Genomic DNA, 13,355 nt, shown 5'->3' on the forward strand with positions numbered 1-13,355 from the left:
TTTGTAAATTCCGGTAAATATTTCATTTTTAACAGGAGAAAAAACGCAAATTAATTTTAATTAAATTTTTATGCAAATAAAACCGTGTTATAAGTGTTACATAATTTTATTATTTTACACGAACACTACTACTAATATTAAACTTTAAAAAATAGTTGAACGCAGAGCTTTTGGTCTCGTGAAGTTTAAGAAACATTACTATTCAACATGATGTTTGTTATTTTGTTAAAAATAAAAATAATATATTTGTGCCAAAGTTCAAAATAACATCGAAACTACAAATATTTTTTTTAAAACAGCAAACACGTTCAACACTGTTTGAGTCCGGAATATAAACAACGGATAGCACTGCAGAGCTTACGGCTACACTGCCTTCATTGGCTGATGAAACCCGGTCTGAATATGGGCACAATGAAGGGATGAAATGGGATGTATGGACTATAGAACAGCGAATTACATAGTGCAGAATGTGAAATATAACAAATGCTCTAGATTTAAACCCGCAGTCTTATATACACAAGTATACGTATGTACCTCCATGCGTTGTATTCTGCTACGTTTTATTGTAAGGATTTATCCACTTTTTTCTATCGTGACATATTGTAATTTAGGTTTTCGGTAAAAGATTTAAACGTTTATAAAAATATAATAATTCAATTACATAAAACATTTTTTTCAGGTACTACCCGTATATGCTTAAAGGAGTATTTAATACATGATAAATTATTATATCACTGTAATTATTTTTTTAATATAATTTTGAATCTCCATAATAATTCAGGTCTTTAAAATGTCTACTTTAGTGAAATTGTCGCGCCGGTACAACGGAGTTTTAGTCCCAACACTTATGTATGGAAGTGAAACATGGAACTGGCAGAGGAAGGACGAAAGCCGAGTGAACGCGGTTGAAATGCAATATCTTAGACGAATGTGTGGGAAATCAATGTATGACAGGGTTACGAATGATGAAATCAGGCGAGAGTGTAAATCTGAGTCAAGTATAATTGATAAGATTAAGAAAGGGTCTCTGAGATGGTTTGGTCACGTAAAACAAATGGACGACGAAAGAATGGTAAAACAAGTATTTATGGCGAAAATGAACGGCAACGTGAGACGAGGACGACCAAGGAAGACGAGGAAGGAAGGTCATGTCAAAAGCAGACAGAACCGAAGGGCATGTATGACAAGATGTATGAATGTGAAAGAGGCTAGGATTGTATGCCAGGATAGACGTGTGTGGCGGTCCATTCTCTCTGCCTACCCCTACTGGGAAATGGCGTGATGGTAGTAGTAGTAGTTGCGCCGGCTGGCCAATGAATTAAGAAGTTAAACTAAACCAAAATATTTGCATGATATTTTATGACAAAATTATTATATTAAAATGATAAAAATCGATAAATTACAGTTTCCAACGAAAACATTACATCAAATTTGCGATTATTGTATTAAATAAATATTTGTCATTGCTTACAAAATTACCATTCTTCTAAATATATTCCAAAGAATTTTGAAACGCATAATTTGTATTTTTATTTTGAAACGCATAATTAAAACAGAATAGTCGTCAGCTTTTTAGTGCTGCGATTTGGAATTGTAATTTTAATATCATTTAATAATAATCAATAATGAAAATTAACGCAAAGTGCTTTGAACGAAACATTAACTGAAATCAAATTCTTTTTTTTTTAAATAAAAATATAAAATAAAAGATTGATCGTATACAGGCAATAACATACATTATCGTCAACGGTTATTTATCTCCACGTAAATAAAGTTCACCATTTTAGAGGATATTAATTAAATAATTTAATAATATGTTCAGTACAATTGTGTTTTGCATTTAAATCTTGCTATACTTGTTGAGAATATTTTATTTTTTTGACTAGCATTGTTTGAATATGTTTACTGACAAATTGCGTAAATAGATGAAGTCGGCGATCTAGCGTTACTAGGCAGTGATGTTTCGAATCTCGCTCTACCTCAACTTGATTCCCATTTTCTAATAGTGAGTTATTTACAACTCGTTGAAAATGGCCCTGAAAATTAAATATTTGAGTAAATCATAAGAATCCGAATATTTTTTAAATTATAAAAATAACAATAATAATATTACATGCACGTGATGGATTTCATCGACTTTAGAGATTAATTGAGTTAAAGTAAAAATGTAAGAGTATCTGTTTGCTATTATTAATATTACGAATGCTATATTTTATAATGTGTATTTGGGCTTCAAATTTTATTATTTTCTGTTTTTTTACAAATTTATAATAATTATGTCTCATTTCTTTACTATTAATGGCATATTTTCAAAATTATTTTTATGATTCAATTTTTATTATTATTACCTGCATGTTTTCTAATTTATATTTATATAGATTTTTTCTAATGTTATTATTATTCTTTTAATTTATTAAACATCATTTAATGAAATAAAAAAAAAAAACATTTAAAAAAGAAGGCCCTTCCTAAACACATGAATTTCCTAGCTAGTTGGGACCTGAAACAAAGAAGCTCTATACATTTTAAAACTGTGAAATACATAAAAAAATAAATTTTTTAAATTTTTAAAAATATTTTTATGTTAAAAGATTTTTTTTATTTTGAAGAGTCAGAGATAAACCACTTGGACTAACCATAAATAATATTTATGATGTATCTGTGGTTTTAATATAAGTTGTCTGACTTACGGTTAAAAATTAGTTGCAATATTTTTTATACTTGCCATTTTTTTTCGAATCGATTATACGGAAATTCAAGAATATTCCCCTTTTTATCGTTTCCCGCATAAAACACACAAGCCCATATTTCAATCCTAGTACAAATAATAAAAAAAACTCTTTTACTTAGTCACGTCTGTCTTTGCATACAAAAAAAGCTGCAAATAAATTTCGGCCGCTGCATAAATTCGTTCGCTTTTTGTTTAATTTTATGTAAGGTTGACTATGAGACTCTTTAAGAAAAAATGAGATAGTAGACGATAAATATATAAAAGCTCTCTTATATTTAAAGAGAAAGGCAAAAAGCTCTTCCAATTACCCCCTTAACATACAAGCATTGAAAAAGATAGGAGCGTATTTACAAGCGCTTCCATTACGGAAATTGAGAAATAATTTGTAACTGACATTTTTTTTACACAAACCCGAAAATATTTTTTCACATAAAATGAATATTCTTTCATAAACGGAAATCATTTTGCGTATAAAATACAAGCGAAAGGTCGAGAGTGCGTACAAAAAGTATTCAAAATACCCTAAATAATATTTTCCTAGCTTTTCGCAAAACACCAACTAAAGTTAATAGTTTGCAAAAAAATGTAAAGAGTGTGTAAAGAGTAAAAAATTTAAGAGCATATTGTTTTTATTAGCAAACATCTTCTATAAATTGTCTGGTAGATATCTTTTTATGGCGCTATTTAAAAATTCATTTCCACTACATTTTTTAATATATTGGTAAGGTTTAAAAAAAAAAAAAATATTGGATGAAATTCGAAGTTTTATTTATTCAAACATACTTTATACAATAATATACAATTGACGCGTTTGGTCTTGTTAGGAAATTATGGAGGTATATTTTTTCTACAAGTAAGTAGCAATTTTGTAGTTTATGTAAACTATATTGAAGGGTTTTAGAGAGTAGAGATTTAACCTCAAGAAAATAAAAAGATTTGGAGTTACTTACAATTTTGGTTATTTAGCACACCTAATTTTTTTTTTGTTTATTAAATATATTTCATAAATAGTACATGTTTTTTTTAATTTATACAAATTTACTTTTATACATTTAGTTAATGTTATAACTGTAACTCTGCAAAAAAAGAGACTAACTCTTGTGCTTGGAGACTGATTAAGCTGTTATAGTTATTTATTTATTAGAATTTATATAGTTTTGAATAAACGAAAAATTGAGAAAAAAACTTATTGGATATAAAAGGAAAAACAGAAAGTAATAATACAGTCATACTAATTTACATTGAAACCAGTTTTTACACATGCTCGAAAAATTTCTTTAAATTTACTTTGAATTTATTTATTGATATATTAGTTTGAATAGTTTTTAGTTCATTGGGGAGATTATTGTGATTTTTGACACCTTTGAAGACAAAGCTATTTTGACCATGACTTGTGTGGAATTTAGGGATTTTAATATTATTTTGGTATCCGAGTGACTTATTTTTTCTTCTTTATAAATTTGAATAATTGAATTTATTTTATAAATAGTGTCTACTGTGTGAACTTTAAATAAATTATAAAGAATTTTCGTATTGAATGTTGAGGGTTTCTTTAAAATTACCTTAATAATTCATTTTAGTACTACTTTAAGAGGGTTTAATATATTTACATACGCACCACCCCATCCAAAAATACCATATTATAACAAAGATTGTGCAATAAGTTTTTTTTAAATTATTGATTTTTAAAAAATTCATTAGTCTAATAAATATGAACATATCTGATACGTTTAACTAGTTCACTAATATTGTCTTTCCATTTTAAGTTTTGGTCTATGTAAACACCAAGATATTTAATTTTATCTGTTGTATCAAGTATTGAACATGTTAGATCGCAGTTAGTTTTGTTCCAATTGCTTAGGTAAATAATTATTTTTCTTACTGAATCTTTATTTGTTATATTAATAAAACATGAGATGATTTTCGTCTTTTACGTATTTAAAAATAATATATTTTTATCAAACCATAATTTTAATTTATTCATTTCGTCATTAGCTACAAAACTTCTGAGTTCATAGTTCATTTACAGTGTTTATTCATACAAATACATACATATTACAATAAAATAAAAACGTATCCCCAACTCTACGAGACCAAGAGCCCTATGTTGACTTGGAACACAATATAATGGAAGTGAAAGCATGCATATTATTATAGAATCCACAAAAATTATAACAAGAACATTTCTTTTTTATATGCGCTCATAAGGACTATTCAGTGTCTCGCCGCAGTCTCCTGTAATGGTGTTATCTCTTAGACAAAATAAGCCAAAATAAAATGGCCTTCATTTTGGAAAACTTTGTTCATCCAGGACAATAATTAATTGCATGGTGTTTTTAATTGTTGCAGTTTAAAAGTATCTTGTTTATTGTGTTTGGGTATTAGGAAGTACGAGCACATTGTAATTAAAAAGCAATTATTGTCAATATGTGTGTAAGAGCACTTTGTCAACATTAAAATTATTTTGATCCTGTCCCAACAAGACGTAACGCGTAACATTGCATATTAAAAAAATAATAAAAGCTGAGTTTAATTTAATAATATTCTTTTATTTTAAAAATGTTACAAATAATGAAAATATAATTCTGCTAACTAACTGTATTCACAATAAATAAGTTACATTTTACATTTTTTATTTTATGAAACTTTTTTTAGCTTTTTTTCTCGGGTTTTAAAATATTTAAAATATCAACAACAAATATTATTTCCATTTAAAAAATAGGTCGAATGTTTTATAGATTACAATGATGTTACTTTGTTTTTTGTATTTACCATTTTATTTGTGATAATTTAATAACCAACTAGTTTCGTCAAAATACTATGCCTTCTTCAGGGTTAATTACAAACGAACATGATAAAAATTTACACATTGAGGGTAGAATGGGTGTGGTTAAGAGAGAAGGTAAAAACTAAAGACTTATGTGTGAATTTGGGGAGAGGGAACATATTTTAATTTCTACTGTTACTTTAATTTATTTTATTATTAATAAAATTTAAATTTTTATTTACAGCTTTTTTAATTTCTAATATTTTTAAATTATTAAGTGTCCTTCCTTTTTTAATGATGTATAAAATTCAAAATACAATAAGGGAAATATACGAAAAAGAACTTATAAATTAGATAAACCAGGCATTTACAAATTAACTTGGCACGACGATGTATTAAAAAAAGTAATATTTTGGAGTTTGCAGAACATATTCTTACAAACAGTCACTCATTTAACTTTGAAGATTATATTTAAATTTTACAGATTAACAAAAAATAAAGTACACTTGATAACTTATAAATATTAGAAATTAGAAATGTGGTAAGGAATAATGAGAATATTATTAATTATCAAATAAATTGAAATAATAGTCCTATTTTAAATATGTTCCTTCTCCCTTAATCCACGAGTTAACCCCTAGTTTCTATCCCTTCTCTTCTTTCTTAACCACACCGACTCTACCCTTACAGCGTAAATTTTATATTATGTTAGTTTGTAATTAATCCAGAAGAAGGCATTGTATTGTGCCAAAAGTATTTTGTTATTCAACTATAAAAAATCAAGTGGTAAAAACAAAAAACAAAGCTATTGCATAAAAAAGTCTGCTTTAAAACAGGTTGCACCTAGTAAAGCAGACTAGACATGATCCAGAAAATTTTATTACTTAAGTGTGTATGTAGTAAATAAAGTTATTGTTATTTGTGTTAATAAATCATAGTTATTATTATTATTTCATTGTAATATATAAGATATTAATATCCTACAAAGTCAGAGCTTCCAATTTTTTTTAAATGTATGTCTTATCAAATATTTTTTTTATATTTTGACTCGTTACTTATAAAATTGCTTTCAAAATTTACCAAAAACGTGCACCTTTTAAAGTGAAAAAAATATTTTATGTCCGGTTTGCGAAAAAAGATTAAATAAAATTCTAACCGGTTTTTAATTTAATTGGAATAAAAATTGTGTAGAATATGCTTAACCTACCAAATTCTTTTTACCGTAACCACTTAAAATAATCCTTTACCTTTGCATCGTATCAAGTTATAAAAAGATGAGAACATTTAAAAAATGTTTTAAACGTTCAGAAGTTATTATAATTTTTCGCATATTTTTTCTGGATATAAAAACATACGAAACGTTTTTGCGGGTAGTGGTTTTTTTGAAGTTGCAATAATATTTTAAATCTTTTTTTAGTGTTCAATCATGGAGAAGGGTTTCATCAAAGGACGAGACTATTCAGTTGTGAAGTTTTTCTCGGATTTGTCCTTTGACCTTTTATTTAATATAAGAAAGTGCCCTCGCGGCCATGGGAAATATTTATGTATTCTCGCAGTTAGGGAAAAATAAAACCTCTTGGGATCGTCTGTATTTTGTTTTGTTAATATAACATTTTCAAAGGGTGTTTTGAACATAAATATTTTTTGTTGTTTTTCATATGTCAAAATAATTTGAACCACATATTCAATAGGTGCGTCAGTTTTTACGGTCCCTGTTATCAAAACGTACATTTTTTGGGTGATCCCGTGTAAGTTTGATTCGTTCCGACGTTTCGGCTACCATTCCAGGAGCTATCTTCGTGTTAAGCGGTGTGGTTTTTTAAAAATAAGTTTTTATGTACTTTTATACTTGTCATTTTTGCCGTGTTGCAGTCAGCAACGGAGACTTGCTAGTTTGTCAAAGATTCTCATTTTGTAAACCTTATTAAAAACATGTAGAGGGACATTTTAGTAAGCTTTGACGTCGTTCCATTGTTTACAAATGTACCTACCATTAAGATACAGATGTGTATGTCCGTTTATTTTTATAAAATTGTTTAGGACCAATTTGTGTTTACTTATATCACGATCAAGTACACACGTTTGTAACTAAACAAACCAATAAATAAGTTAGAGATTTACTATTTTAGGTCTTGAATTCTGACAGAGCTCATGAAGTATTGTTTATTCACAATTACTACTGGTAATAATTATTATTTATGAAGGGTGAATTATAGGCATGGCTGAGTTAACGGATAAGTCAACAGAATACGGTGGCGTCTTCTGGGCAATAAATAAGGATAGTTTGTGAACTCTATGCGGTTAATGACTACAACTGTGGATTCAGCTGTTTGTGCAACAAATAACGGAACGTCGTTGGTTCGACTGAAATAACTTTCAGTTACTGAAATTCCTGGGGCTATTATACTAGTACCGCTACTGAAAGACATTTGAATTGTTTGACAAAGAATTTATAATAATTTGAGTTTAAGTAGAGTTGAGTTAGGAATTCACTCGGAATGTTTATTAAGGAATAAGTAAATGTAAATAGTTAAAAATTAAATAGACCAATCCCTACAAAATGCAAAAAATGTATGAAGTTGTATGTATTATATCTTATTACATCATGTTGCCTTAAGTAAAATTGATATTTTTATTTAACGTTAAACTCAATCGGAATAGATACCTGTTACGATTATAAATACGTTCACACAATATTTGCTATAAAAACGGCACAATTAATTATTAGAAAAATGTTTTTTCTTTACTTAAAATGCAAATAGAATTGTTACATTAATAAATGGTAGAAAAAGTATTAATATTAAATTAACCATAATTCGTACCTATGAGGAAAAAAACGAGAAATTCGTCAAGAGTCAGAGTGGGTGTGGGCGTGGGCGTAAGCGTGGGTGTGGGCGTGGGCGTGGGCGTGGGCGTGGGCGTGGGCGTGGGCGTGGGCGTGGACGTGGGCGTGGGCGTGGGCTTGGGCGTGGGCGTGGGCGTGGGCGTGGGCGTGGGCGTGGGCGTGGGCGTGGGCGTGGGCGTGGGCGTGGGCGTGGGCGTGGGCGTGGGCGTGGGCGTGGGCGTGGGTGGGGTGTGGGTGTGGGTGTGGGTGTGGGTGTGGGTGTGGGTGTGGGTGTGGGTGTGGGTGTGGGTGTGGGTGTGGGTGTGGGTGTGGGTGTGGGTGTGGGTGTGGGTGTGGGTGTGGGTGTGGGTGTGGGTGTGGGTGTGGGTGTGGGTGTGGGTGTGGGTGTGGGTGTGGGTGTGGGTGTGGGTGTGGGTGTGGGTGTGGGTGTGGGTGTGGGTGTGGGTGTGGGTGTGGGTGTGGGTGTGGGTTTCCTTGCGCCACGCCGTAGCACTTAATTATTATAAAACTATTTATGTCATTTATTTTACATCTCGTTTTAATTTATGCTTAATCAACAGTATTTTTAAGTATAACCAAATGTTTTTAGAAAAGTACTTGTGCTTTTTTAACTGGAACAAAGGCAGAATAATTAATGCTATGCAGTACGTACACTGATCACTGAAACCAATAAATGACTTAAAGTTTGTTTTCTCTTATCTAAAATAAATGTTCTCCATATTCGTCATATCTTTTAATGCTAATTTTTTTTTTTTGTTTCTGTAATAGGCGGGGGAGGCGCGTGATGGCGCGCGCGCTAGGCTCCCGGCTCTTGGCGCGCGCGCTGCTCCTCGTCTGCTCTCTCTCCCTACTCTCCCTTCTCTTACTGAGCCACTGCGGGCTGGACTCCGCTACTCCACCAGTAGATGACCTTGAGGACGGTGAGTCCTATCATCTAAATTTGAAATATCTTGATAACGAACTGCAGTCCTTGTCCAGTAAAACCCTATTTACCATTACATTATACTGACGTCCTTTAGATTTAAATTATTCCCATGTTCTGACTGAATTAATTTATTATCTCCAATGACCCGCCTTTGTCGTATTGTTAACTCAAGACAGGATCTGGACTTTTTTGGTTTAAGTTTACAACGATTTAAACGAGCACTAAATAAATAGTCCAGATCTTGTCTCGATGTCCCTTATGTTTGTCAATGCTTCTTTCTTTTTTTTTTTTTTAATGTTTTAAACTATTCTTTTATTGTAATATTTAAACCTTATAAATTGTATACATGGACAATGTCCGTTAATAAATAAATAAATAAATAAATCTCTAAAACCAAGTTTAAAGCTTCAAAAGTTTGGGCATTCTTGACCGTCCTTTTTGATTCATGCTTGTTCATCATAAGTTTTAGTTTTTTTTAATGCGCAAACAACTCAAAACACAAAACACTCACATGAAAGCTGTAGAGGTATCTTTTGATAATAACAATAAAGGTAATTTATTTACAACAATTTATTATGAAAAAAACTTCAAAGTTTTGAGTTTATGAACTTATTTTATTCTGACATTTGTCGTGGCGCTGTTGGTTAGACGGCTAACTGTGCAACTGGCGTCGCGGATTCGATTTCCGTTAGTTGCAAGAGTTTTCTCTTTGGTCAAAGAAAAGATTTTTTCTACACTGATCTGGTGTATTTTTTGGTGCCACCATTTTAAAGCAACAATTTACAGACAGTGTTTACTTGTAATTCCGTATTAAATAGATTCCAGGATCTCGGCAATAATTATTCCCACGTAACGGATATATTAGTATAGGGTATTGTTCTCATAGAACAAACCTTTCATTATTGTCAAAAAAAAAAAACATTGTGTACAAAAAGAGGTATTCTTCTATTTCGGGATACAGATTTTTTTAAACTGCTAATTTATTATTTTTTTTATTTTTTTATTTATTGGGGATATCAACAGTAATACATGTAATACAAATATAACAAATAACATATACAGAGAATAAAACCAATGACAGATATCCACAGAAATACATTAAATACACGTACAATACATACTAGTGTGTTTGTGTGAGTGTAAGTGAGTGAGAGGGTGGGTGTGTGGGTGTTATATTGGAAAGAGGGTGTCAGGTATCGAAAATATAAATATATATAAAATATTAAGAAATAGAGATAAAATTTAATAAAATAAAATAAAACTTTATTATTGAAACTAAGTATAAGACAAAAAAGAATGTTTTAAGACGCGCATTTTAATTTTATTAAAAAAACAAATCTTATATATTTCACCTAAGGGGAAGGATAGCTTAGTATGATTAGTAACTATTCATATTTTTTTAGGAGAGCAATTTAAAAGTTTGAGAAGCTTTAAAAGAATAAGAATTTTAGTTTACAAGTCAAATATTAGTGTCAGTATATGCATTAAACATTTGTTTCTCCCGGGATTTTTTTTCCACCATAGCGTGTTTACACAAAATGCTGAAAAAAAATTGCCAGACTTCCCTGATATATCATATTTTGCCATCTAAAATAAAGACAAAACAAGTTGTGTTTAACATAACATACATAAATGGTCAACCATTACTCCATTTTTAAAGATGGCATATCATATTTATTCTTATGTTTGTTGTAAAGTAACATTCTTTAATTTGCCATCTTTGGAGATGGAAAAAAGGCATATTATCCAGTGACATGCCTAATATTCCTCTAACCCTATTAAAAGAAGGCTTTTAAAATATTTCCAGATTGTTGATCTCATTGAGAAGAATCTGGTGATATTTAAAACTCAATATGCTTAAAAAGTGAAATATCATTCTTTGCTATCTTTCCACTGGTCTAATAATTAAAATTCTCATCAAAATTACAAGAAATTCCCACCAAAAATTTTGGCTAAGAGTTAGTTTTTTTATTACCTTTTCCGTGCACAATAGGTTTTTTCTGGATTTTTATGCCGTATGTTTTTTGCACTATTTTCCTCTTTTCCGACGTTTTGGATCGCATTACAACAACTATCATCGGGGTTCATGTTATTTGTGTTACGTCATAAACTTTTTTATAAACGATTTGACCGTTTCACGGTTTTGTTGCAGCTTGTTAATCCGGAATCTGTGTCGTTTCACAGTATTCGCTTTTATGTGATTTCTTTACCAGGATCCAATCATCTGCTTTTTATATTATTGAGAAGTAAATCTCGATCGCTTCTTTTACCAATCGAGTTTGTTGACGCTTCGGTCTCCCCAAGATTCTTTTCGGTTCTAATAAAACTTATTTTCCATATCTCCTGTGTACATTTTCTAAAATATTCAAAACATTTTGAAGTACAGAGTAATGGAACATCCTTCAATCGAAATAAGCGTCAAATAACGTCAGGGACGATTGATCGACGGAAAGTCAATTAATCTGAAATGACGGCAGCTCCCGTCAAGTGGCCAGTGATTTGCTGTCATCAGATTCTATTAATGGTGCATTGTATCGTTATTATTTGTCCCAGTTGAAAAAATAGTGTCATCTCACTTGCTGTCACTCATTTTATTTTTATACTGTTCTTTTCCATCATTTCGACTTATTGTCAGCACTGTCACATACTCATACTCACCCTTACATACACATATACACACACCCTCAAACCCACCCTCTCACCCTAGATAATGTACTCACCATCACTAACATGTACAATAATAACACTAATACACCAAGGCAAGTACTTAGCATGAATATTATTATGTTACAATAAAAGTTATCTTCATAAAATGTAATTGAGACGCATTAAATATATTTCTTCTACAGACATATTATTGAAAGCGATGTATTTTTAAAATTTTATTTGAGATTAGAAATTTTTTTTGATTGATATTGGAAAATAAAATATAATTAAGTAAGATAAGATAAAATAAAATAAAATGAAATGAAATGAAATGAAATGAAATGAAATGAAATGAAATGAAATGAAATGAAATGAAATGAAATGAAATGAAATGAAATGAAATGAAATGAGTGAAATGAGATGAAATGAGATGAAATGAGATGAAATGAGATGAAATGAGATGAAATGAGATGAAATGAGATGAAATGAGATGAAATGAGATGAAATGAGATGAAATGAGATGAAATGAGATGAAATGAGATGAAATGAGATGAAATGAGATGAAATGAGATGAAATGAGATGAAATGAGATGAAATGAGATGAAATGAGATGAAATGAGATGAAATGAGATGAAATGAGATGAAATGAGATGAAATGAGATGAAATGAGATGAAATGAGATGAAATGAGATGAAATGAGATGAAATGAGATGAAATGAGATGAAATGAGATGAAATGAGATGAAATGAGATGAAATGAGATGAAATGAGATGAAATGAGATGAAATGAGATGAAATGAGATGAAATGAGATGAAATGAGATGAAATGAGATGAAATGAGATGAAATGAGATGAAATGAGATGAAATGAGATGAAATGAGATGAAATGAGATGAAATGAGATGAAATGAGATGAAATGAGATGAAATGAGATGAAATGAGATGAAATGAAATGAAATTTAATGAAATGAAATATAATAAAATAAAATAAAGTTAAATTTAATTAAATTAATTAAATATAAATAAAATAATACTATTTATATTTGGGTACCATAAAGAAGACATTATTATTTTATGACGTTTGATTTTTTTTTTATAATGCGATTCGTTCGAATGTAAACAACGATGTTGGAAAAACTTACCAATAATTTTACAAAAAGCGAAAGTAACTTGAATAATAATTCTGCAGTTTTATCATAAATAAATTTCACCCCCCTTCTAGAGTACCACAAGTCTAAATGCGTCAAATTTAGGAAAACAACGTTAAAGAATAAATTAGCAATTTAGCAACTACACCAACAATGCACTTTATCCTTCGATCACATTTTTTTTTTAAATTTTAAAATGGCATTTTTTTTTCTTTTGATACTTAAATGAATGTATGATTGTTAAAACACCTTTAGAACACATTTTGCTAAAAATATTTTTTGTAAAAAATGTACA

At 30.1% G+C, this 13,355-nt stretch overlaps 1 protein-coding gene across 1 annotated transcript in view; it reads left to right on the plus strand.

Annotated features, from left to right (window-relative positions):
* Window positions 1-13,355, plus strand: part of Csgalnact (Chondroitin sulfate N-acetylgalactosaminyltransferase) — a 194,162-nt gene that overhangs the window by 50,619 nt on the left and 130,188 nt on the right. Inside the window, 1 exon segment of the mRNA XM_088227800.1 lies at window positions 9,112-9,263. Within this exon segment, the coding sequence (XP_088083926.1) occupies window positions 9,112-9,263 (152 nt within the window).

This window comes from Micrasema longulum, unplaced genomic scaffold (assembly GCF_059751315.1).
Source record: "Micrasema longulum isolate JH-2025_06_02 unplaced genomic scaffold, ASM5975131v1 h1tg000541l, whole genome shotgun sequence".
Classification (NCBI taxonomy): domain Eukaryota; kingdom Metazoa; phylum Arthropoda; class Insecta; order Trichoptera; family Brachycentridae; genus Micrasema; species Micrasema longulum.